The sequence below is a fragment of the Chrysemys picta genome, chromosome 9 (genome assembly GCF_011386835.1).
Source record: "Chrysemys picta bellii isolate R12L10 chromosome 9, ASM1138683v2, whole genome shotgun sequence".
In the NCBI taxonomy this organism is placed as follows: domain Eukaryota; kingdom Metazoa; phylum Chordata; order Testudines; family Emydidae; genus Chrysemys; species Chrysemys picta.
In genome coordinates, this window is record NC_088799.1 from 54,821,402 (window position 1) to 54,849,352 (window position 27,951).

A 27,951-nucleotide genomic window follows, 5' to 3' on the forward strand; every position below is an offset into this window, starting at 1 on the left:
TTGCACACCATTGTTCACAGAATATGCTTGCACTCTCAATACTGCCCTATTCCCTAGATAGATGGGGGTGGGGGGAACCAGAAGCATATGTTGTGTTGGCTCCACTTAAAGGATTGACTCATACTTATCTTCCCATTTTCCATGTCTTTTTCCTTCTTTCACTCTTTCGGGTTCAAACAGGCAAAGAAAACAGTGTTAATGTTCTTTCATAGTAGCATTTCCCGTGGATGCCTGTTTTGAGGGCAGTAATGTACAATAAATAGCTCAGTTTCACACTCTGCAGGTAACATTTGTTCTATGCAGGAACACAGCACTGCTTTTCATCTATGGCTATCAGATTTTGTTGTCTAGAAAATGTAGGGTTACCATCCATCCGGGTTTCCCCAGACATGTCCGGCTTTTTTAGCTTTAAATGGCTGTCCGGGGGGGGGGGGGGGGGGGGGGGATTTCTAATAAGGTAGAAATGTCCGGGATTTCCCCCTTCCCCTCATGCAGAGTGCGGCGTGGCTGATTGGACGGCTGTGCCTGATTGAAAGCCGCTCGCAGCCACTGGGGCCTCTAGCAGCCAGAGTCCCTCCCCCTCTCCCTCCCCCCCGCAGAGCAGCGCCTTATTTGTTTGGCTGCACATGGAGCCCGCAGCTCTCCCTCGGCCTGGGGGGGGGGCAGGCAAGGGACAGGGAACAGGGGGGGTTAGATTGGTCGGGGGTTCTGGGGGGGGGCTGTCAGGAGAGGGGGGTGTAGAGAGCGGTTGGGGCAGTCGGGACAGGGAGCAGGGAGACTTAGATAGGGGGTGGGGTCCTGGGGGCAGTTAGGGTGGGGGGGACAGGTAGGAGGTAGGGGGATTCTGAGGAGGGCGGGAAGTGGGAGGGGGTGGGGCTAGGGCGGCACCCCGTGTCCTCTTTTTTGATTTTTGAAATATGGTAACCCTAGAAAATGTCTATTGCCTACCAAGTGGCTTGAGGTGTTCGGACAAGGCTGGCCTTAAAATGTTCAGGGAGGTGTGAGCAGCAAACTTAACTGATTGATTTTTAAATAAAAGAGGATGTAGAAGAATTTCCTTTTTCTCTCCTGTTTTTGAAAAGTGGCATTTGCTTTCCTATTATCCTTTCCCCCCTGCCCCGTTTCTGTTTGCTATCTTGTTACTTCCTTCTTGCACCCCTTTTAACTATCTCCTGTATTCCTTTCTCTCCACAGTCCACTTTTCCACACATGGTGGTTCTACACATGGTTTTTCCTTTCCCCTCCTCTCCTGAAATGGGCATTCATCCACCCTTCCTGACACATTGCTGCTGTTTGACTTGTTGAGCTGGATATCTCTTCTTCCTCACACATTTTTTCCCCTCTTTTCCTCCTCAAAAAAACCCCAATGTTGCCATTCTAGGGAGAGAAGCAAAGGAGCTAATGAGGGCAGTTTACAAAGTAATCTTTTTCTTTTTCTCAAAATATATATTTAATTGTAGGTAAAATATGATTAACTCAATATGGTCAAGTAACATAGAAGAGTCACTTGTTTCACAGAGGATCATTTAACTCTTTCTAGTGGTGACTACCAATAAACAACTAAGGGGCTTCTACCTTTTGGATATTTTAGGATTCTCTTGCAGGTGCCATTTTGTCTTAATGTGTAGTCCAAAATCCAGCTTGTTTGCATTAATATGCTAATATCTATTTCTCTTCTGTTAAAGTATTCATTAGCTAGGGACCATTTGGTTTAATAGTGTCCAGCATTGCAGTCATGGGAGCTATAGAAATGTGTACATAAATAAAACTCCTTTATTACCTAACGTCTCACTCAATGCCCTTTTGTCCATGATTGCAAACTTGAATATTTCAAAGAAAAAGTTCTCTACTTGATTCTGATGCAAATCAATACTTTTCTGCCTTTTTCTTCAGGCTCTCGTGAAGCATGTCCAGTCAAAAGGATACCCTAATGAACGTTTTGAACTTCTCACCAACTTCCCTCGAAGGAAGCTTTCTCACCTGGACTATGACATCACATTGCAGGAGGCTGGCCTGTGCCCTCAAGAGACTGTCTTTGTGCAGGAAAGGAATTAGCACAATGGCCTGAGCTCTCCCAGCCTCCCTCCCCTCCTCCTCTTTGCCTGTGATACCAACGCACTAAATATGCAGCTGGGCTCATGGGATCACCGAGCTGAAATCAGGCAGGCAGGCATTTGCCACATCTCCCTCTTCTTCCTTTCTCCTAGTCTTGTGACCAAATGAAAATGCTAAGATATGAGCTTTCCCAGTTTTGGGCTTGGAAAAATCATGCTCTAATTGTGGAGAAACATGCCTCCTACAACTGCACATCCCTTTCTCCGAATAAAAGGGTAGTCTGTGCATCCAACATGCTGGGGTTAGGGATGGCCATAACAAACAGATATTTCTCACCGCTACCCCTAAAAAAAAAATCTATTTTGTTAATATATTTTATTTTTATTGAGAAATACCATGTGACTAGGCACTGAGTTGTCTCCCTACACAGAGAAATTGTAATTTGCAGTAGAGTTTTTCTTGGTTTTGGTTTTCTACACAAAAGGTCTTCATTAACCTTACAGCCATGTGAGGATCCCTTTTCATGTCCTTTGCAGAATACTGATTTGCTGAAAGGATGTGGTGTGAGCTATGTTTAACAATTCAGGCTGGGCTTGGTAGATTACACATGCATATTTTTCCCTCTTTTCCTGCTGATGAGGTGACATCTTGTTTTAAGTGAGGGTTGACCTGCCAGGGGATTTGGCAAATATTTAGCATGCCTGATATGGGAATTGGATGCTTGGTCTGGAGCTGAAACCTCCTGTTTTCATAGTTAGAACTTACCTCCAGAATCTATTCTCTTATTCCAAAATGTGGCCTCTTTGTTGTCAGGACTTTATTGGTGGTGGGATATTGTAAGAATCTCAAACTTTCTGTAAAACTTTTGCCATCGTACAACTTAAAAACTAATTTGATTCTTTGTTTCCTAGGTAATTCACTTTCTTGGGGCAATAGGGCTTTCACAAAGCAGTCAGGCTATAAGATAAGAAAAGTAGGTTCTAGTGCTGAGGTTCCTTTTATTATAAATTATATATATATATAAAAAAACCTGTCATCCCACTAATTTAGAATGATCATTTTATTGGCTCACATCATCAGGGTGACTTGAACTCTCTGGGCTATTTGAGAGCCTGTTATCCCACTTCCCAATTGGAACTGCAGTGAAATATATAGAATTGTATCTGTAACAAAAGTTTTATAAGTTGTGTAAAGCAACAGTAACTAACTTGTGTCAGTATGATTTGGGCTTTATATCTCTCAAAGCTATAAAAACTGTCAGTGTAAGCCATACATACATTATGACTAAGGAATCAGTTAACCAAACATACAATGCAACGTACAGTGCAGCCAAGTAGCTTTTTGCACCATGTACTCTTTGTCCCCAGATACTTTACCCTGAGTCTGAGCCCAACTGTGTTCAAGGATTTACAGAAGACTGCAGTGAGACAAAACCATTTCATTGCTAACTCATCCTTTTACAGACACCAGTTCTGATGCAGGGTGTTCTTTTGTAACTGATAGTTTGTGTTAGCATATTCTGCATTTGTGGCGGAAAACAAGCTGCTTCACGTTGGACATAAAAATATAGGGTTAACTTGAGAATCCGACAAAACTGGCAGTTTGTATAGTGTGAAAGATTAGCCCCGCCCCCCAATGCCAATGGGCTTCATTGTGTTTGTCAGGAAATCTTATTTCCTTGCATCAGTGTCAAAGAAAAGAATTAATGCTGGCAATAACTATTTCCAAGCCAGAAAAGAACCCTCTTAGTGAATGGCTAGGAATATAATGTGGGTTAAAACTTTTCAAGATACTTTGCCTTTAATTTCACTCCAGGCTGCATTCCTACATTAAAGGATGTTACATGGGAAATCATGGCAATGACCCAGTTTATTCCTTATGGGTCTTTGCAAGCTAACTGTCCTTTGCCCTTAAAACTGAGAGTTCTTATATGTAATTATATATAAGTATATTTATATAATGCTTTATGAATGGATGATTTGACTAAAAGCACTCACATTGCTACCACTTTTTGAGTTCTGCTCCAGAATACAAAAGCCAGTTCTGATCTCCATTCCCTGTCCAGTAGTTGAGTCACATCAGAGGTGACATGTTGAGACTGTAAAGTGCTAACTGATCATTGCCACATTGTTCTCAAAGGGGATTATTCCTCCACTATACTGACCTGAGAAAGAGAACTGCAACAATCAAAGAGAAAGGGAGTGCACTGGTGGTTGTGGGTGAAGGGAAAATGGTGCTTCTTAAATGGAGGATCCTCTGAACCACAAAATACACAATTCCTACTTGGCTGTGTAGGGAGAGGGTAGCGGTAGTCTGTATCATTTAGTTCTAAATGCTTTCCTGGGCTTCCAAGGGCTAATTGAAATTATTAACTCTGACACTTGTGTGCATGAATCTGTTTGCACCTTCCCAACTGGTGAATGTCTGAAGAATCTGAGGTTTAAGAACACCAAGATTCAGTATCTAGCATTTCTCCATGGGGTATTCCTTGTCCACTAAATTGATTAAGGCTGCAAGTTTGTGTGGCTCTCCCTCATGTCCCTTTATGTACATGGGAGCGAGGGCCTTAGCAGTCCCACTAACTCTTGTGTTAAATTATTTTTGGGTGGGGAGGGGGGGGGGAAGGATGCTGATTGTTCAAAGTAATTTTCTGATTGGGTAGTTGGTCCTTTTTGACATCATGCACTCTGTTATGATTTCCCTGAATAATTCTGTACACACTTTACATTGAATGGATGGAGGAGAACTTCTCTTCCCAAACCCCATTCTTAATTAAATGTTGACTTTAGCTGCAAGACAGCCAAAAGCCATAAAAGCGCCTTTTTATTTTCTCTCCCTGCTCAGTTGCAAGGAGCTGGACTCTCTTATACTGGCCATCTTACATTAAAAATCTGAATTTGGAGTCCTGAACCAGCTTTTAATTCAGCTTTAAAAAAATTCAGCTTTATGTTAAAAGCTGCCCACCCACCTCTCAAGCAGTCTGGTCTGGCAGGGAAGCAACAATTATACTTTGAAAAGAAGCCACTCATGCTTTTTAGTGGTGGAGGTATGAAAAGAAAATCTACCTCTTATCCAGTCTGGCAGTGGTGCTCAGCCCTAGATTTTTAGCATAATGTAAGCTGAATTGGGAGCCTGCAGTTTGCTCCCAGTTCGTTTTTAGGCAAATGACAATTTTAAAAAGAGTCCAGATGTTGGACAGGGAGGGAGGTGAGGGATTTCACTTGTCAACTGCCTTTTCCTTCTACTCCATCCCCTGGCCCAACTGTATTTTAACTACTGCGTGATGAATTTCTATACACTGTCATATTCCTCCAGTGATCATTAAACTGCCATTTAATCTCCCAAACTTATTTTCATGATTTTAAGCAAGTTGAAAGTAGCCATTGGCGAGAAACGGATGAAGAAAGGCAGCTCAGCTCACTGAGTTGGAGATCTGAAGAGACAAGATGTCAAAACTCCAGGGAACCTTAAAGGAAGGAAAATATAACAATAAATATATCCATAACATACTATTTTTTCTTGTGCTGTGAACAATAGTAGAAAGGTATTTGGTGGATTAAACCCCATTCCCCAAAGAAACTGGCTTCTAATGTTTTTTGGTTTGGGTTTTTTTAAGGACGCTCACAGTGGCATGGGTCCTTAATTTTAAGTATCAGTAGCCGAGGTGGTGATCACTTATTGTACCAGTGCACACCCATTGAGAATTTTTCCTCTTAGAAAAGCGAGCTAGCTGCCTGACTTACATACACAGAAGGTTCAAATATATGAAATACTTCCTCCACTATGGCTATTTCCAGTTACATCATTTAACACTATGAGTAAGTCCTGGCAATTGTGGGCTGAATAGCTGACTGGTCATGGACTAAAACATGATCTTTGTGCCAGGCCCTCATAGCTTGTCTCTTCCCAAGAAGAGGTTAGTGCTTGTTCTGGTTGGGTCCTTTATCTTTCAGTTCTCTGCATCTCTGCCAAAGTCCCAAGTTCCCCCCATATACACATCTGTCTTTTTAAGACCCCCATTGCAAACATCAACTACACAGTATGGCCAAAGCATTGTAGTTCGGACTCTCAAGAGTCAGTCATAACTGTAATCGGCCAGAGAGGCTCCTGTTAAGAGAAATCTTCTCTCCTCAGTCTGAACCTTAATGCATTGCCTCTGACAGTCCTAGTCTTTGAAGGCTAGAGGAGTGAGACTGGGAATCTAACCTGGGATCTACATAGAACAAAGCATTGACTGGCAGGAATGTAAGCTGGCCTGGTCAGAGGTTTTTTTGTATTGCCACAGAAGGTGCCGTGTAAACAAAAACTTTGTCAAATTGTTTCATGACACTGAGGCTGAGATGCACATTACTTTGGAGTGGGCTGGGGAAAGGTCTCATATTGCAAGGGAAGGTGGTGATCTAAAGGGCTAGCAAAACAAATGTTTGGAAGTGGACTTGATGTGTAGCTTGATGCAGGATCCTTAACCTAAATGACTGGGTTGTTTGGTCTCACTAATGAGTGCTACTTTGTTGGGTTGGTCATGAGGAGTACTAGGGAATAGAGGTGTGTTTATAGAATGGGAGTCTGTATCTTAGGCAGATATGGGAGGGAAGAGCCATCTCCATTCTCTCAGGTTAATAATATTTCAAACTCTTATGTTTTGAGTTGTAGTTCCTTTTTTTTTAAAAAAGGAGCAATTTGCCCCACATGTTCCATTTGTTTTGTTTTGCTCTCCAACTCTGTTAATGCCTTGAAAATTAATCATGAGTATTGCAGTTAATCGTGACTAGGAGTTGACGTGTACAGTAGCTTCATAAACATCAGTTCAAGAGAACATTGATTTAAAGGATGATGATATTGGTTAATCCCTACTGAGGAGGAATTTGAGATGCGTGACTCCCAGGATACTGGGAGCTTTGGCCCTCTTATAGTCGTCTCCTCCACTCCCGTGTAGAGCGAGCGATCACTGCTGTGCTAGGTTTCCAGACACAGCATATAGTAAAGCAAGCTGACCGAAAGCTTCAACCTTGCAACACACTCTGCCCAGAGGCAGTGAGGGCCTGAGCATAAGCCACTGGGAGTTTTTCCACTGGCTTCAGTGAGCTTTGAATTAGGACCTAAAAGATTGGTATTGTACACTCACATCCTAAGCTTTGCGTCTGGAAGCACATTGCACTCCCTGGTAAATCACCAAACGTGCTCGTTCTTTCTTTTTGAAATTGTCTAATAGCCTTGTAATTACAGGCTTTTACAGTCTTATTTTGAAAGTGTTATTAAATTATAGTGACATAATATAGTGTTACAAAGGGTGTCAGAGTTATCGGGAGTTGTTTAAACAGCATTTCCTTAGCTGTGCTACATCAAAGCTTTTCAAAAAGAACCAAATCTGCTAGTCTGTTAGTACAGTAGAGTGAAAAACTTTGGGGAGTGAGGGATGGAATCCATTGCTAACGAGTGTGGATAGTTGACTAGAAATTTAGGTGCCTGTAATTTGTTAGTATTGTAAATACACTCAATTGCATATAATTCTGCCTTTTTCATCTGAGATACAGTAATGCATACAAACTTCTACTTCTGCTATCATGGTTTATGCAGTTGCTAGAAACCATTTGATGAAATACAGCTTTGCCTCAGACACTGGTGCACAATTTTAAAAACTAGCGATGTAACGAAACCCTCACTGTCTTTCTGTTTCAGTAGACTTACCCACATAGTTGTGCAGACTGCAGTTAAAATGGGATTTATAGACTGAAAGGAACAACTCATCTCAATGTTCCATATTCTCCTTGTTACTTCCCCATAATATTTATGCATTTTACAGAAGTTTGAATGAGCTACATAACTGACAGCACTAAGTACTCAGTCTGCTCAGAATACAGCTTTGTTTTAAGAGTATAATTGACATCCTGAAATCTTAATTTTTTTTTTTTTTTAAAAACCCAGCTTGCCCTTCAATAGCAATATTGGCCTTGCATGTCTGACAATACTCATTTTTGTTATCAAACCAAACAGATTAAATATACCAACAGTTGGGTGCTAGTACAGTATAACCTTTCACCTTTTTTGTTCTGAGTGTTCAATCTGTAGAGCTCAAACAGAACTGCATATGTAGCTATGTGGTACAGCCCAGTGGATTCCCAGTTGAATGGTATATGACCTTCGCAATCAGTACTGTACATGACTAATTGGTGACAGTGATGATTAGAATGTAACTTTTGGGGTAAGAAGTCTGTTTCTCCATTTGTTGTGTTTGCTCTTTCCAACTGGAGTGCTGGGTCCACTAGCACTGAAGGACCATAAAGATTCGATCTACAAATCATCATTTTTCTAGGAGGAAAATAAGGCACCACGTGAGAGAACTCATTTGTCTTCTATCCTTATTCCAAATGCCAAACAATGTAAAGATGAATACAAATAGACAAATGATTAATGCTATTCATGTATTGAGGTTAGCTGAAAATTTGTTACAGAGACTTTTCTGGGTGAAACTGGATGTATCCTTTGAGACGTCCCTTTAGCAGTTATCCTTGTAGTGGCTTTGTGGACTAGCTACTAGCTGTTCCCCCCCTCTCCCCCCCCCCCCCCCCCCACACACACACTCTTCTTGCCTAATTCAGCAGTTCTGCTTGAATCAGTTTAAGTCATTTTTGGTGTTTTTTTTTTTCCCCACCCTTTCTTTTACCAAGCTAATAGTTAACACAGTGATGCAGTCCAGGGCATGGAGATGTATGACATGCTTTGGCTATATTAAGTATAAATACTGACAGCCTTCAGTTGCGTGAAGGATAGGTAGGCATGCCTTTGTCATGCTGTGTTAACATTTCTGATTATGCTATTTTTTAAAAAGCAATCTCCCCCTGTTATGTAAAGGCTAGAATGTTCTTTTTAATCAAATAACTCAAAATTGGGTAAAGTATTGACCCATATAAATGTGCCAGACACCTACCTGAGTTGGAATTTTCATTAATTTCCAGCTTCTAACTATTTCCTCTGCAAATTAATCAGAACAGATTTCGACAACTGCTGTTGAAATCTGTGTACATTACTGCCACAGGCATTCTAAAAGAATTATTTTACAAGGATTTTCCCTTGTATGCCAGAAAAGTGCTCGATTTTATTCCAGCTCAGTTATGATCTGCTGTTTGCTTTTTGAACCTGTGAGGTTAATAGACGCAGCCTTGTGTCATACAGGAGAATTTTATTTGAATTTCTTAATAGTTAGCTGTGAGATCATTTACAATGTCTATCCAGTCCCAATAAAAATGGCCGTACTGGCATTTTATTGAAGAATGCAGCACTTAGTGTCACTGCCTTATGCCTTAAATTGCCTCCGTTTTGTCATCTACCATTATGCAAAAATACATTACTAATAATTATAGTAATTCTGGACTCGGTCACTGTCAGTTGTCATTATTTCCACCAGTACACCTTCAGTACAGAAGAGAGTAATAATCCTGTATCTTATAATTGTTTAAAGGTATAGGAACTTTTGAGTCGTAAGAGGATATAGTATAAACCTAGATGAAGGAGGGGGATGAGGTGCTATTTTATAGAACAGCTTTAATTGACAAAAATCTGAATCTGACAAAAAAACTCAACTGAGTCTGAGAAGTGTGGTGTCTAACCAGGCACATTGTGCACTCTGATACAATATGTTGTTTGTTTATGGGGTTGGCTCCTCCAGTTGATAAACGTAGTTTTTAACTGTGCAAAATTGTGACTTTGCCTGTCATTTTGTACAGCAGCAATTTTCTTTAATTATGATGCAACTAAGTGGGAGGAGGAGAAGTCTTTGGAAGATTTCAGCTCACTGTGCTGGGAGGGACCAAACTCAAGGAAACCTCTCTAATCTATATAAACAACTGCTGCATTTTTTATAAATATATGTAAATGTCCTATTGTAATATTTGATCCTGGAAATAAACCAAACTGTTTTCAGTAGCTTCATCTTTTGTTTTTTAGTGGGAACGGTCATGACCCTAGGTCATGTGTGGAGCTCATGCATTTTCATCAGTTGACAGAATTTTATCTCATTGAGTACATGTACACAGCAATAAAAGACCTGCAGCATTAAGTCTTGGAGCCCAGGTCAGATGACATGGGCTTGCAGGGCTAAAAGAAGCAGTGTAGACATTCAATCTTGGGCTGGAGCCTGGGCTGTGACACCCCAAAAAGGGGGAAGCTCTCAGAACCTGGCCTCCAGCCCAAGCCCAGTTGTCTACACCAGTGGTTCTCAACCTGTGAGCTGCTTTCGGCCCTATCAGCACACAGCTGCGACCCCATATGACATCCTCAGGGCCATAAAGGTAGTATATATATTGTGTGGATGTGGCCAACATAACACATACAGAGCTGCATATTCAACCCACAATGGTAAACAGGTTGAGAACCACTGGTCTACGCTGCTACCTTTTAGCCTTACAGTCCAAGCCCCATGCGCCTGAGTCAGCTGACGCAGGCCTTGGGACTCTCTGCTATGGGTTTTTTATGGCTGTGTAGATGTACCTATTGAGAGTCAATTTCTTGTTCATGTGTGATCTTACAAGGTGGTGGAATTGCCAGAGCTCATATGGGGAGTTAGTCCCTATGTTCATTCTTTCTTTTGCTAATTGCCTCTGAGTGTTAGATGACTTAGCAGAATAATTCAAGGTGTGATAGCTAAATTCCTGCCCCTTGAGGTTATTTACTGTATATAATCAAAAGCTAAATTAATTTACTGTACAAGATGCTATATTAAAAGGGGGCACTTCTTTCTGCAACAGGAATAATACTGTTGCCCTTTAAAGACAGAGTGCAGTAGCTTTAATACCAGGTTCTATGAGCATTTGTTCACAAGGATCCCATTCTTGAGTACACATGCCCAGTGCATCCGAGAATGGATTCTTTTGGCTAGCAGTGTCCATTGTGACCACACCAAGGCCCCAGATGTCCTTGCAACCCCCCATCTGAGAGCATAAGGGCAGAATGGACTTGACTTAGCCCCTCAGCAGTTGCAGGTATGCATCCAAAGAAGTGGGCTGTAGTCCACAAAAGCTTATGCTCTAATAAATTTGTTAGTCTCTAAGGTGCCACAAGTACTCCTGTTCTTTTAGTAGTTTTAGTGTTTAGTATAGTTAATTTGCCTGTTGACCTAAACCAAGGGAATTTTTTTACTGTTTTTTCATAGATAGTTGCCCCACCCCCATCACCAGGACTCCAGGCTGTTCTAGATGAAGCTAAATCTGAGGTTTAAGACATGCCCCTCCAATGATCTTGCCACTCAGTAATGGGCATTCCAAGGGTGTGTCTAGGCTACAGGCACTACAGCAGCACAGCGATGGCACTGTAGCTATGCTGCTGTAGCACCGTAGTATAGTTGCTTTGCACAGTGACAGAAGGGGTTTTTCCATCGCTATGGGAACTCCATCTCCGAGAGCGACAGTAGCTAGGTAGATGAAAGTATTCGTCCATCAACCTAGCTGCATCTATGTTGGGCGTTAGGTTGGCATAGCTATGGTGCTCAGATGTATGATTTTTTTCCACTGCCTCCCTGGCCACTGCTCTTTCAGCCACTTTTTCCCCAAGTGCACTCAGAAGGCTAGGAATTCCCTTCTAAAGTTATTTTGTCTGGAGCACAGAAGGAAGACCTCATCCCACGTGGGGAGGGATGATATAGCTCAGGCAGCTTCTTCGAGTGATGTGCCTGTGGGTGCTCCACTTCAGGTGTTGGTGCATCCCTGCACCTTTGATCAGAGAATTTCAGCAGCAGTGCCTGTCCCGGATTGTGTATGCAGGATCCCGTCTTGCAGCGCCGTTGGTGCCTCATCTAGCGCATGCACGACCCAACCCCCTCAGTTCCTTCTCAACCATCCTCTGCCTGAGATGGAGCTCCCAGCGGTGTCACAAAATTAGCTCATTTAGCATTAAAATAGTTTTAGCTTAGTAGTTCAGTTACTTACCTCCTTTTTCCTGTTTTTCTTAATTAAAAAAAAATAATTTCTTTCAATAGCTTAGTTAAGCTCACCCCTGGAATGAACAGACATCTTTCCAGTTATGCCTGGTTCACCGGGCTTTAAGTGATGTGTTTCATGCCAGGATGCCATGCTGGTGTCAGACGGACAGATAGACACACTGAGTCCGCTGCTTGAGTGAGTCGCACATCCCTCAAAAATGTGCTCACTACAGCTACCTAAAGGCTTGAGCTAGGAGGTACAGGGATCTGTGCCTCAAGCTTATTTTAATGGAGAAGTCTCTGCAGCCAGCTTCAGACCCCAGCCGGCAGACTCCCGCTGGACAAAGATCCCTGGAGACCTCACCTTCTTCCCAGAGGAAGACTTATTCCTCTAAAAAATCAACAAGGAAATAAGCAGCAACTTCTCCTCAGGGAGACCTGACCAAAAAGAAACTATCTTCGGCTCAGTCTCTCTCCTCAGTAATGATCACACCATGGCTGAGTACCTATGAGGCACCAGGATCCTCCGGCACCGCCTGCACAATGGCCTCTGCCAATCCCCAGCACTCCGGTGCTGACTCGAGGCAAAGGCAAGCCTACCTCCTCTGCCATGACACCATTGACACTGCTTAAGGCAGTGGCATTGAGATCTCCAACACAGGCTACGGCACCACTGCCGGCTCCGCCAGCCTCGCTGACGCCATCGGCACCAAAAACGTTATGGACAAAATCATTGGCACTGTCCACTGCGATGCCACAGTCTGTGCCGAAACCACTGCACCACTTCCTTCATCATTTGTATAGTTAATGCTGGACTCATCATCTTTCATCACCGACATCTCTCCAGTGCACACGGTACCAGAACAACCCATATCACCACTACCCCTTCCAATTTCCAGCAAGGAGGAAGAGGATCAAAAAGAGGATGTCTTTTCTTCATACCATTCCTCTCCTGTCCAACCGGCACCAACATCTGGACCTCTAAGATCAAGGTCATACAGGACATACAGCTGTGGTATGGTCACCCATGCTGTTCCCCACACAATGGCCCTATTGGGATCCCTGGGCTGCCTAGAGAAGGCATTACAGCAGGCTGCCCAACCCCAATAGGGAGGGGATTAGATCACCACCACCACCACCACCACCATCAGTGCTTGCAGTGTCAGAGTCCCCTGAGGAGACAGTTGAAGAGAGGGAGGAAATCCTAAAACAAGACACCACACCACCTAAGTTCCCTCTAAAATGCGCAGCGGCATAGCAGGCTATCAAGGGCCATGCAGGTGAGTAGAAGTGCCTCTCCCCCGGTCCTGGACTGCTGCGGTGTGAGAGGGCTGGGGGGAGTTGGTTCTCTCTCTCTCTCTCTCTTCCCTCCTCCCCTGCCGGAGCATTGGGCAGCCTGCAACCCAAATCCCTCATCCCCGGCCCCACCCTACAGCCCACACCCCCACCCTCAGAGCCCTCACCCCCCTGCACCCCAACCCCCTTCCACACTCTGAACCCCTTGGCCTCACCACTGCCACACATCACCTCCATATTGGTGCACATAACAAAATTCATTCTGCACATGGATGTAAAAAATTAGAGGGAATATTGCTGCTGATGACTTGATGCAATTTAAAGAACTCATTAAATGTGTGGCGGAAGGCTAGAGATCCTTCTTGAGGAGGTACCAGAATCCCAATACAGACTATTGGACATCCTGCAAACCTCCTCGGCCATGAAAATAGTGCTTCCAATCAATGACGTACTAATGGAACCAGCCAAGAACATTTGGCAGACCCTGGCGACAATACTACCCAACTGCAAAAGGGCTGATTTAAAAAAAAAAAAAAAAAAAAAAAAAAAAAAAGTGCCCTCCAAAGGCATGGACCTTCCTACTTTCCCATCCTATACAAGACTCCCTTATTGTGGAGGCCATCAATCAATGTGGTAGGCACTCAGTACAGATCCACTCCCCATGATAAAGAGTGGAGGCGATTGGACCTTTTTGGATGCAAGGTCTACTTATCAGCAACGCTGCAATTTTGGGTGACCAAATATGCAGCATTACTAGCTAAATACAACCACGGCAACTTCTCCAAGCCATGGACTTTATTAACGACATCCCAGAAGACAAGATCAATTTAAATCCATTGTGACTGAAGGTCAGCTTGTACCTCTGCAAATGTCTTAGACAGTGGTGAGATCAACAGCCACCATGGTTGTCATGCACTGGTTGTCATGCATCTTGGCTCCACTCTTCAGGTTTTTCCAGGGGGATGCAATCCATGGTGGAGGAATCATAGAAACATAGAAATATCAGGGTTGGAAGGGACCTCAGGAGGTCATCTAGTCCAACCCCCTGCTAAAAGCAGGACCAATCCCCAACTAAATCATCCCAGCCAGGGCTTTGTAATGCCTGACCTTAAAAACCTGTAAGGAAGGAGATTCTACCACCTTCCTAGATAACCCATTCCAGTGCTTCACCACCCTCCTAGTGAAAAAGATTTTCCTAATATCCAACCTAAACCTCCCCCACTGCAATTTGAGACCATTACTCCTTGTTCTGTCATCTGGTACCACTGAGAACAGTCTAGATCTATCCTCTTTGGAACCCCCTTTCAGGTAGTTGAAAGCAGCTATCAAATCCCCCCTCATTCTTCTCTTTTGCAGACTAAATAATCCCGGTTCCCTCAGCCTCTCCTCATAAATCATGTGCCCCAACCCCCTAATCATTTTTGTTGTCCTCCGGTGGACTCTTTCCAATTTTTCCACATTCTTCTTGTAGTGTGGGGCCCAAAACTGGACACAGTACTCCAGATGAGGCCTCACCAAAGCCGAATAGAGGGGAATGATCACATCCCTCGATCTGCTGGCAATGCTCCTACTTATACTGCCCAAAATGCCATTAGCCTTCTTGGCAACAAGGGCACACTGTTGACTCATATCCAGCTTCTCGTCCACTGTAACCCCTAGGTCCTTTTGTGCAGAACTGCTGCCTAGCCCCTCGGTCCCTAGTCTGTAGCAGTGCATGGGATTCTTCTGTCCTAAGAGAAGGACTCTGCACTTGTCCTTGTTGAACCTCATCAGATTTCTTTTGGCCCAATCCTCCAATTTGTCTAGCTCCCTCTGTATCCTATCCCTACCCTCCAGCAGTAAACCATCTTCTACACCTCAGTGCCATGGAACAAGTCCTTCTACAACACAGGGGGAAGGGTTTCTTCTCCCATTATTTCTTAACCCAAAAGAAAAAGGAGTATGGATATCCATACTAGATCTTAGAAACCTCAACAAATTTGTGAGGGTCCAGCGGTTCAGGATGGTCAGACTAGTAATGATAATACTATCACTGGAAAAAGGGGACTGGTTTTCAACCCTCGATCTTCAAGATGTCTATTTTCACATAACAATACATCACACTTTCAGGAGGTTCTTCCTGTTTACTCTGGGAACTGATCATTACCAATGCAAGTCCTGCCTTTCAGCCTTTCTTCAGCACCGTGAGTTTTCTCCAAATTTCTCGCAGTAGTAATGGTATACCTGTGCAATAAGGGGTAATAATATTCCCCTATCTGGATGACTGTTTATTAAAAGCTCCCACTCAGACAGATGCCATCTGTTACTCACAGGACGTTTGCCCTTTTCCAGAGTCTGGGATTACAGATAAATGCACAAAAATCAACTCTAAATCCTGTACAATAGTTAGACTTCTTCGGGACCCATCTCAACTCCCTGGAAGCCAAAGCATCTTTACCAACAAAAAGGTTTATTACTATGACCAAGCTCATCTCTTCAGTAATGAACAGTCCACATATATCGGCAATTACCTGTCTCCAAATTTTGGGACACATGGCTGCTACCACATTCATGGTACGACATGCGTGTCTCTACATGCATTGCCTTCAACCTCATACACATGTACCTCACAAACACAGCCTAAACAGATGCCTTACGATGCCAATCAAAGTCAGATTCTCTACATTGGTGGATACAACCCAACAATGTGTGCAGGGGGAAAGGGTTCCTTTCACTCAGGACCCACCCTCAATGATACAACCGATGCATCCTTGATTTGGCTGGGGAGCCCATCTGTAACATCACACAATTCAGGACAAGTGGTCTCCTCCATAGTTAGATATAAATATATTAGAACTCTGTACCGTCCACAACACGTGCCTCCACTTCCTGCCATTGATAAAGAATGAGACAATATGAGTGATGACACATAACTTCGCTTGCATGTTTTATGTAAATTGACAGGGAGGAGCCTGATCCCACTCCCTATGCACCAAAGCCATGAAACTGTGGAATTGGTGTATTCAACACAATATCAACATCTCAGTCTCCTGCCTTCCAGGCTGCCAGAACACTACAGCGGACACACTGAGTAGGGAATTTTCTCATGATCATGAATGGCAACTGAATGACGTGGTCCTGCAAAACATATTTTAACAATGGGGACACCCATCGTATCAACCTCTTTGCGACATCATAAATCTACAAATGCCAACAGTTCTGCTTGAAAGCAGGTCTTGGACCCCTTCGCAAATGGTAAGCATCACTTCTATATGCATTCCCACTAGGGCTGTCAGTTAATCACAGTTAACTCACGCGATTAACTAAAAAAAATTAATTGTTCTTAAAAAAATTAATTGCATTTAATCACAGTTTTAATCGCACTGTTAAACAATAGAATACCAATTGAAATTTATAAAATATTTTTGGATGTTTTTCTACATTTTCAAATAAATTAATTTTAGTTACAACACAGAAAACAAAGTGTGCAGTGCTCACTTTATATTTTTATTCAAATATTTACAGTGTAAAAATTATAAACAAAGAAACAGTATTTTTCAGTGCATCTCATACAAGTACTGTAGTGCAAACTCTTGCAACTTACAAATGTAGATTATTTGTTTGTTTTGTTTTTGAGTGCAGTTATATAACTATGTGAAACTTTAGAGCCTACAAGTACACTCAGTGCTACTTCTTGTTCAGCCAAACAAATTTGTTTACATTTGCAGGAGATAATGCTGCCCGCTTCTTGTTTACAGTGTCACCTGAAAGTGAGAACAGGTGTTCATGTGGCACTGTTGTAGCCGGCGTAGCAAGATATTTACATGCCAGAAGTGCTCAAGAGTCATATGTCCTTTCATGCTTCAGCCACCCTTCCAGAGGACGTGTCCATGCTGATGGGTGGGTTCTGCTTGATAACGATCCAAAGCAGTGCGGACTGATGCATGTTCATTTTCATCATCTGAGTCAGATGCCACCAGCAGAAGATTGATTTTCTTTTTTGGTGCTTCGGGTTCTGTAGTTTTCACATTGGAGTGTTGCTCTTTTAAGACTTCTGAAAGCATGCTCCACACCTCATCCGTCTCAAAATTTGGAAGGCACTTCAGATTCTTAAACCTTGGGTCGAGTGCTGTAGCTATCTTTAGAAATCTCACATTGGTACCTTCTTTGTGTTTTGTCAGATCTGCAGTGAAAGTGTTCTTAAAATGAACAACAGATACATACCCAACAACAGATGGGTCATCATCCGAGACGGCTATAACATGAAATATATGGCAGAATGCAGGTAAAACAGAGCAGGAGAGACACAATTCTTCCCCAAGGAGTTCAGTCACATATTTAATTAACGCAGTATTTTTTTTAATAAGAGTCATCGGCATGGAAGTATGTCCTCTGGAATGGTGGGTGATGCATGAAGGGGCATACAAATGTTTAGCATATGTGGAACATAAATACTTTGCAACGCCAGCAACAAAAGTGCCATGAAAACACCTGTTCTCACTTTCAGGTGACATTGTAAATAAGAAGTGGGCAGCATTATCTCCTACAAATGTAAACAAACTTATTTGGCTGAACAAGAAGTAGGACTGAGTGGATTTGTAGGGTCTAAAGTAGGGTCTAAAGTTTTACATTGTTTTGTTTGTGAGTGCAGTTATGTTTTGTGCATAATTCTACAGTACTTGTATTAGGTGAATTGAAAAATACTATTTTGTTTTTACAGTGCAAATATTTGTAATTAAAAATAATATACAAGGAGCACTGTACACTTTGTTTTGTATTGTAATTGAAATCAATACATTTGAAAATGTAGAAAACATCCAAAATATTTAAATAAATGGTATTCTATTGTTTAACAGCGTGATTTAATTGCAATTCATTTTTTTAGTTGCTTGACAGCCTTAGTTCCCACCGATACCATTATTGAGGATAATTCACAAAATATGTATTGCCAAACCGAAAGACATACTGATAGCCCCAGAGAGATTTTGTATTCTTACCTCATGCACGTGGCACTATGTGCACCACGCACTCTTCTACTCCAACAAGACTTTCTAGCTCAGAACAATGGACAGGTTCACTATCCCAACTTGGAAAGACTCCACCTGAAAGTGTGGCTCTTACATAGTTCCATCATCACGAGCTAGCCTGTTCAGAACAAGTTAAACACATATCACTGAACAGCAGAAGGTCAACCATTCCTAATACCTACCTATAGAAATGGAAGAGGTTCTACTTATGGTGCCAAAACAACCACATTCCTGCAGTTTTGGCACCTTTGCCCTTGATATTGGATTATATCTTGGAACTAAGAGAGTCCAAATTATCCATTAGTTCTCTCAAAGTACATCTAGCGGCTATTACCATCTTCCACTATAAGATTGACAGCGCATCAATATTCGTGCATCCAATTAACAAACACTTTCTTACAAGCATTCAGAATGTTTATCCCAAAATATGTGCACCTATGCAACCATGGGATTTGAACCTGCTATTGCAGTGCCTCACACAGGCCCCATTTGAACCCTGAGTGACATGCTTCCTGGTACACCTTTCAATGATGGTAGCATTCTCAATGGCCATTATGTTGGCCCTCCACATGGGTGAGTTAAAGGCCCTCATGGCATACCTACCTTATACCATTTTTTTTTCAAAGACAAGGTCATGTTAAAACAGTGGTCCCCAAACTTTGCACGGTGGAGCCCTCACACACACTCCGGAGCCAGGAGTGGGGCTATGGCTCCCATGGGGGTGGGGGAAACATGGAAAGGGGTAAGGAGGCGGAGACTGGGCGCCCGTCTGGGACCAGAAACAGAGCTGTGGCCGGGTGCGGCGCCGAGGCTGGGGATGCGGCCTGGCACGGGGCCATGGCTGGGGTTGTGGCCAGAGCAGAGCTGGGAGCAAAGTGGGGCTGGCCTGGGCCTCACCATGTCCCCTAGGGGGCCGTGCCCCATAGTTTAGGGACCTCTGCCTTAAGTCCACATCCAGAATTTATACGCAAGATAGCCTCTTTCTTCCTTCCACATAAATCAGCCAATCCATCTCCCTGCATTCTTTCCCAAACCGCACAGGAGCACGTGCCCTAGCATTCTACCTTGACAGAATTTAGCCATTCAGAAGATCTGCGAGACTCTGTCTCGACTACATAACATTCTAAAGGATCTGTTATCTCAACACAGAGACTTATCAAAATGGATCTCATGGTGCATTCACCTCTGTTACCAACAAAAGAACCTGCAACCCCCATCAGGCATCAGAACTCATTCTACCACTTATATAGCAACTTCAGTAGCATTTCTGAACAATGTACCACTTATAGACATATGTAGAGCTGCCACCTGGTCTCTGAACATACATTCACAAAACACTATGCAATAGCCCAGAGCTCTGGTTCAGATTCACTGCTAGGTCTAGCAGTGTTATCTTCACTTGCTCATGAAACGCTGAAGCCCCTTCCCTCCAAAGTGGGGCAGTGATCTACAGTCACCTGAAGCGGAGCACCCATAGGGACAGCACTCAAAGAAGAAGAGAAGGTTACTCCCCGTGCAATAACTGAGGTTCTTTGAGAGGTGTGTCCTTGTGGGTGCTCCACTACTCACTCTCCTCCCCTCTACTTCGGAGTTCAATTTCTGGACTCTACAGTAGAGAAGGAACTGAGGGGATTGGGTCGTGTGTGTGCTAGATGAGGCGCCAACGGCGCCATGAGACAAGGACCAGGCATGGGCAACCTGGACGGGCACTGCTGCTGAAATTTTCCAATCAAAAGCGCAGGGACGCACCAACACCTGAAGTGGAGCACCCGCAGGGACACACATCTTGAAGAACCTCAGGTACTTCACAGGCTGAATAAACTTCTCTCAGTCCTCTCTCCATTCTGTGTTAGCTAGGGCCCCAGCCAGCCATGTTTCTGCACCGAACTCCACAGCTCCAGAGTTGTCAACTTTGATCCACTTGTTGACCTCTTCCAGAAGAAATAGGCAGGAGCATCGCTCCAGAGAAGAGACATGGATCCTCTCTCCAGAACCCTCAGACCTGAGCTACATCAGGCCACACGTGTCTCAAGCTCTGCAGCCAATGGCCTAAGATGGGCCCTCGGCACCTCAGTGCCAGTTATGAAATGACTGCCTGCAGTACCAGCTCAGCACTCTGCCTCAGTACCTAGCACGTCTCTGTCTCTTGGTGCCTAGAGCCCATATGGCACCAAGTGCCCTAGGTGTGGGCCTGATACAACAGTGCTAACCCGTGTGAATAAAGATTTGACTTTTGTGAAGAAAAAAATGGAACTTACAATTTATATTTAAATATTTTTTCTTTTTAAAATAAAACTTTAAAATTAAATCTGAATTTAATACAAAATGTTAAGGCCTAAATTTATAATCTCTTACATCATTTAAGTAAAAAATGTCTGCTCTACTCAGGAGCTTCTCTCAGAAACTTTTGAGTTTAAAGACTGCTTTTCTATATAAAGAAAGAATCAGGGGAAAAACATCTACCTTTCAAGGTCAAACTTTATCAGCATCCTACAATAGGTCATGTGCTATATTAAGGGCTTGTATTGTTTAATAAAAAAGAAATTTCCATGTTTAATTAAATTACTCTTATTATCCTAATGCAGCTTGACACAAAGCATGAGCAAAAAGTCAATAGAAAATAGGCAGCATATTCACCATTTTCTAACCTATTAGAAATGTAGAATTAATCTGAAAAGATTGAGCTATGTAATTGCCTAAACAAATGTACACTACAACTATATACCTTCCTAAGTAGCAAAAAGATATACCAAATCTAGTGTAAATGCTCTCTTTAGTTGTAAATCAACATGCTTTAATGGTTATATCAACCAATGAGAGTGCACCTGCCTTTAGAAAACAATTAAAATCTCTGATTTAAATTGAGGCTTTCCATGTGATTTAAATAATTTAAATCACTGATTTAAATCATCCACCGTAGTGCTAACTATAACTTTGATCACCAAAAGCATGGTACCCCTCATACAGTGGTAGCGATGTTAGTACTGGTGACTTCCCCTACCCGTGTAGAAAGGGAGCAGGCACACCTTAGCACACAGGAAAGGGTAGCCCAGAGGCCATTCTTTGGGCAGGAGAAGGCATGGGTCTTGCAGGGATCAGGCCCCCCTCCTCTCCTTATGCTGATCAATCATGGCCCCAGTGGGCACCCTGGGGTATGCAGTCATATGCCCACCAGCCAACATCCTTTTGCTCCCCTTCCCCTCCACCCCGCCTTCTAGAGTTAGATTCCCTTCCCCAAGAGGTAGAATACAGGTCAGTTAATGCAATCACAAATCAAAGAGAGACAGAAGGAGCATGAGGAGAGGTGCAATGGGTAGAAACAATTGATCCTGGTGGCAATTTTGTCATCCTCTCCTGATCAGGCAGTCAATCCCTGACTCATCCAACAGATGACTTTAAGATGTTCCAAGACCTGATGAAATGTGTGGCCAAAGCCCTTGACCTCCTGCTGGAAGCACTGGAAGAGAAGTCACCCCAGCTGCTAGACATGCTGTGCATCCTTCCATGCCTAGTAGACTCACTATGTCCATTGACAAGGGTTTGTTAGAGCCTGTAAAGGACTTGTGGCAGACTCCAGCATCTATATGTACCACTTCTAAAAGGGCAGATAGTACAAAGTTTTTCCCAATGGCTTCTAGTACTTTCATTTGCGTCTGGTTCCAGGCTCATTCATTGTAGCGGTTGTTCAGGAAAGATCCAAGCAGCAAGGCCCCCTTAAAACACATTAAGGGAAAAGGACTATAAGAGGCTGGATCTTTTTGGGCAGAAAAATGTATTCCTGTGCCAGTGTCCAAATATGCATTTTTGGAAAACCTGGACTGGGATCACCATATGCTAGTGGGTCTGACAGAGTGTCAGCAAAAGATATTGCTTGCAATTCCAGTCCTATCTCCACCACAGCCACCTTCCCTAGCCTTCTTCAGGGACCCCTCTTACAAGATATGATTGAAGCCAGAAGTGGACTTGCTCTGAGATGCAAGGGAAGTGGAGCAGATGCCCTTAGAGTTCAGGGGCAGTGGAGTTATACCATTATCTTCTGATCTCAAAGAAGGAAGTGGGTTGGTGTCCCATTCTGGACCTTCAATATCTCAACAGATGTATCCATTGTTTCAAGTTCAGAATAGTGACTCTAGCCTCCATTATTCCCTCATTAGATCCGTAAGACTAGTTTGTGGCTCTTGACCTTCAAGATGCCTGTTTTCAGGCATCTATTCATCCAGCATGTAGGAAATACTTCACATTCCTAGCAGAAAAATCTCACTGCCAATACAGGGCTCTGGCCTTCGGCCTTCCCACAGCACTGAGGGTATTCACCAAGTGCTTGGCAGTCGTGGTAGCTCATCTAAAGAAACAAGGAATTCAGGTGTACCCATGCTGCTAACCGGCTGACTTAACGAAGATCACACCAATAGGTGAGTAACCTTAGTGCTCTTTGCCTCACCAGGCCTCAAAATCATCAGAGAAAAATTCACCTTACGCTGATTCAAAGCAGAGTTAATAGGAGCAGGCTTGCATTCCAGGTCAGCAAGACCTTACCTTCCTCAAGAAATTCCAAACTGAACCTCGTCAACTAACTCCAAGTGCACCCAAATATATCAATAAGCATATGCTTCAGACTTCTGGGATACATGGCTTCATGCACCGGTGTCATGCAGTTTTCCAGACTTTGTATCTAGCCAGCAGTCACCACATGCACACGTTGCTCATGGTCCCGCAAGAAGTCCTCTGCTGGTTAAACTGGTGGGAAAGCCACAGTTCATGTGTGCAAGGAAGTACCCATCTCTGCACTACTGCCTACCAAGACTCTTGTGACAGATGTCTCCATTCAGGGAAGGGGGGTTCCTCTAGATCACCTTCAAACTCGGGGCCTATGGTCTCCTCAAGAAGCTCAAAGAACGAGGAGTACTTGTGACACCTTAGAGACTAACAAATTTATTTGGGCATAAGCTTTCGTGGACTAAAACCCACTTCATCGGATGCATGCAGTGGAAAATACAATAGGAAGATATATATATATATACACAGAGAACATTAAAAAATGGGTGTTGCCATACCAGCTATAAGGAGACTAATCAATTAAGGTGGGCTAATATCAGCAGGAGAAAAAAAACTCTTGTAGTGATAATCAGGATGGCCTATTTCCAACAGTTGACAAGAAGGTGTGAGTAACAGTAGGGCGGAAAATTAGCATGGGGAAATAGTTTTACTTTGTGTAATGACCCATCCACTCCCAGTCTTTATTCAAGCCTAATTTAATGGTGTCCAGTTTGCAAATTAATTCCAATTCAGCAGTTTCTCGTTGGAGTCTGTTTTTGAAGTTTTTTTTGTTGTTGTTGGAGTATTGTGACTTTTAGGTCTGTAATTGAGTGACCAGGGAGGTTGAAGTGTTCTCCGACTGGTTTTTGAATGTTATAATTCTTGATGTCTGATTTGTGTCCATTTATTCTTTTGCATAGAGACTGTCTGGTTTGGCCATTGTACATGGCAGAGGGGCATTGCTGGCAAATGATGGCACATATCACATTAGTAGATGTGCAGGTGAATGAGCCCCTGATGGTGTGGCTGATGTGGTTGGGTAGGGTTACCATATTTTGAGTGTCCAAAAAGAGGACACTCCACGGGGCCCCGCCCACGCCCCAACTCCACCCCTTCACCAAAGTCCCTGCCCCAACTTCGCCCCCTCCCCTGCTTCCCGCGAACATTTGATTCACGGGAAGCCTGAAGCAGGCAGCAGGTAAGCTGGGGGAGTGGGGGGAGGAGGCGCGGCCCAGTCTGGGCCCCCCAACCGAGCGGCTCCCTCCGGCGGCTGCCCCCGGCCCCAGCGTCTCCAGCCTGGCTCGGCTCCTGGGGTGCCGGCCCCGGGCCAGCCCCTGGCCGAGCACCCCCGGCCCAGCACCGCTGGCGCCCGGCCCCTGGCCCCGCACCCCTGGCCCAGCACCCCCGGCCCCGCACCCCCGGGCCAGCCCCCAGCCGAGCACCCCTGGCCCAGCACCGCCAGCCCCGGCCCAGCTCCCAGCGGCGCCGGCCCCTCCCTATTTTCCTGGACATGTTCGGCTTTTTGGGATTTCCCCCCAGACGGGGATTTGAGGCCCAAAAAGCCGGACATGTCCGGGAAAATCCGGACGTATGGTAACCCTAGGTTGGGTCCTCTGATGGTGTCGCTAGAGTACATTTGGGGACAGAGTAGGCAACAAGATCTGTTACAGGGATTGGTTCCTGGGTTAGTGTTTTTGTTGTGTGGTGTGTGGTTGCTGGTGATTGCTGCTTTGTCTCCAGGGATCCACAATCCAAGTGCTGCTGGACAACACCAGAACTGTGTCTTAACCTGCCTCTTCCTTGTCTGCATATCTCCCTGCTATCAGGAGGCCATTTGCCTCTGGACTTGGCATCCATCACCCAGGTCACACTGCTGGCCCTCCATCTTCCAGGCATTTAGAACTCACTAGCAGCTCATCTCAGCAGGCAGTTCTCAGACAACCACAAGTGGTCAATTAAGGATCTAGTGTTGCAGGGCATCTTTTGCAAGGGATTTATCCATCCATAGACCTATTTGCCACAGACCAGAATAACAAATACCAAGTGTTCTGTTCCAGAGGGGTTCCAGTCCAGACTCCCTGTTGAAGCCTTTCTCATCCCCTAGGCATCAGGACTGATGTATGCCTTCCCCATGATAGAGGGTCCTGAGAAAACTGAGGCAAGATACATTAATAGATCCTGCAACAGCCCTTGCATGGGGTAGACAGTTCTGGTATTCAGATATGGTGAACCTCTTAGACAGCCGGTAAGGTACTGGGGGAGCTGCACTAACAGCCTCACAGTACAATGGTCAAATATACAATCAGGCTCAGCATAATTACAGTTGACAGCCTTGGATGCTGGTTGGATGATATCCACCAGAAGAAGCTGGTCATCTGAAGTTCAGAACATTTTGCTCCAAATCAGGAAAGACTCAACTAGAAAATAAAGCTAAGTGATCATTTGGGCAAGCAATCCCATCATGCTGAGCATATAGGCAGGGGGGGTGTGCCCATGCAAATGAGATCAGTTCCTGAAGTCCTCTTCCACAGCTCATCACTAGATGTCAGGGGAGAGCTCATTCAGACTCTGCTTGCACTTACTTACATTCCCTCAATCAACAGGGACAAATATATTCATCATTGTAGTTGATTGACTTGTACATTAAAGGCAGTGTTAAAAAAATCACAGCTACTTCCACCAGCTTTTTGTTCTGTTGAGTGTTGACAGGCCATGGAGTTGACTATCTGTCAGGCAACAACTCTGCTATGCTGTCCTTAGAGCATCATTTAGCTGGGTGTCAGTAATACAATGTGTCAGCATAGAATCAGGGAAAGTGACAAATAGCATCCGCACCAGGCCTGGCCCAACCAAAGCAAAAGCTTGTGTTGGAGGGTTCCCCTGTTTTGCACTAGTATTTCACTATAGAAGCCATAGAGATTTGCCAAAGGAGCCTCAGAGGCAACTTCTGCTGTCTCCAAGGCTTAATTCCTACTACTATCTTAAAATCAGCATTCCCTTGCCCACCCAGTGTCCTACCCTGTTTCCCCGAAAATAAGACAGTGTCTTATATTAATTTTTGCTCCCAAAGATGCGCTAGGTCTTATTTTCAGGGGATGTCTTATTTTTCAGAAATGAAAAATGCCTTATTATCGGTGGATGCCTTATTATCGGGGGGATGCCTTATATTACAACAAGAGGCAAAACTGTAAGTAGGCCTTATTTTCGGAGGATGTCTTATTTTCGGGGAAACAGGGTATAACTTCACCACATAGATCAGTCTTCTAACTACACCAAAACAATACTAAAGACAATCCATCTCAGAAATTGGAATGTTCATCTCCACCTTTCCGAGCTGGAAAACAGCATGAATCTGCACTATTTCCTCTCTAGCTTGCAAAATCTCAAGTACTGACTGAGTAAAAATACCTCTTGGCTGATGGTGGGGTTTTTTTTTTTCCTCCCAGTATCTAGGTCAAAAAAAAAAAAAAAGTACAGAGTCATGTGAGGATCTCTTTAGAAATTACGAAATGTTTTCGAAGGTGGGTTGTTGTTTTGTGTGTGCTCATCTGACCTGACTCCCTTAGCCTTAAAATTAGGTTAAAGTTCACTATTAGCTAAATTTGAGTATGAAAACTTAAGTAAGGTTAGTACTTCGTGAAAGATACCATGTTGAGAGCTCTTGAAAACAAAATCCTACCTGTGTCTCCAGTGGAGCTATTGCCTATGCAGTTTTCTCCATGCAGTCCCATCAGTGTCCCTCTGCCTGGCAGGACCAGCTATCATGGGATCACATATTTGTCTTTATGATCTTTCTGCCGAGCCTGTTAATAAGGGTGACAGTTATGAAGATGCTGTTGTTTTTTAAAGGGGATACGTCTCCTCCAGGAAGTGGACACAAACCTCTAAATCACTTCACTTTGAACTAATGATTTAGGGCTGACCCAGGCTGAAGTTGAACTGGTGACCTAGTAATGAAAGACTCCATGGTATGTTACTAATCCTTTAGCTGTCCATCCACTCCCTTCCTAAATTCTAACTCACCATGCAACTTCATCAAAACCCAGTGTGTTTGGGAAAGCCAGCCCCAGCAGGAGAGGTGAGAGAAACCTAAAAGCACTGGTTATAATTAGAGCTGACTGGAGGATGACAGTTCCATTTCACAGCAACTTCTGAGGTTTTGAAATTTGTTTTTGTGTGAGTGTCTGTCATGTGTTCTATAGATTGGTGGGTAGGGTGCTGGCCTCCCTGCTGTGCCTGGTTCAGTGCAGAGCTTTTCATCCCAGATCACTCCAAATTGAGCAGAGCAGGACTCGAACCTAGATTTTTCACATCCTATAGCATGTCTATCTCAGACCCAAACACCTATGTGACAAAAGCTTTGTGGAACCCAGGACACCTCCATGAAATGTTTTGGCTCTGGTTCAAAACTGCATTCCTCACCAAACTGTCATTTCAGTGACAGTGTTCTCATCAGGTCTCGTTATAACAGACCCATGGAAAATTCTGTCTCCTGCCAAAGATGGACAAAGGGTTTCTGAAGGCCACAAGGGATGATTATGATCATCTAGCCTGCCCTGCATAGCACAAGCCATGGCACGTCCATACCTAGAACACAGTGGGCAGAGCTGGTTGCCCCATCTCAAAAAAGAAACTAGAAATGAAAAAGGTACAGAAAAGGGCAACAAAAATTATTAAGGGGCTGGAACAACTTTCATATGAGGGGAGATTAAAAAGACAGGGACTGTTCATCTTAGAAAAGAGATGAGGGGGAGGGATATAATAGAGGTCTATAAAATCATGAATGGAGTGGAGCAGTGAATAAGAAAGTGTTATTTACCCCTTCTCATAACACAAGAACCCCAGGACTCCCAGTGGTGAAAGTAAGTTAAAGGACTTAACGGTACACTGGAGTCCTGAGCAGGGGCGTGGCCTCAACCGGAAGAGGCGGGGCCTCAACTGGAAGAGGCAGGGCCTTTAAATCAAGATCACCCCCAAGCTATCAGCTGCACAGGTGGCTGGGAGCCCCAGGGCTCTTGCCACCACTGCCGCAGAGGAGCTCCAGGCCCGTTAAATTGCCACCCGAGCCCTGCTGCTGGATCCCTGGCTTCCCGAGGCTGGTGATTTAAAAGGCCCGGGGCTCCCTGCAGCAGCTGGAGTCCCAGG

General features: G+C 43.9%; 1 protein-coding gene across 4 annotated transcripts in view; it reads left to right on the forward strand.

Annotated features, from left to right (window-relative positions):
• Positions 1-27,439, forward strand: part of UBXN7 (UBX domain protein 7) — a 67,211-nt gene extending 39,772 nt beyond the window's left edge. For all 4 annotated transcript variants that reach the window (XM_024108383.3, XM_005303616.4, XM_042853401.2 and 1 more), the window contains exon 11: positions 1,894-27,439. In XM_024108383.3, the coding sequence (XP_023964151.2) occupies positions 1,894-2,055 (162 nt within the window). In that variant the 3' untranslated portion in view covers positions 2,056-27,439. The remainder of the gene's footprint in view (positions 1-1,893) is intronic.
• Positions 27,440-27,951: the final 512 nt, after the last annotated feature.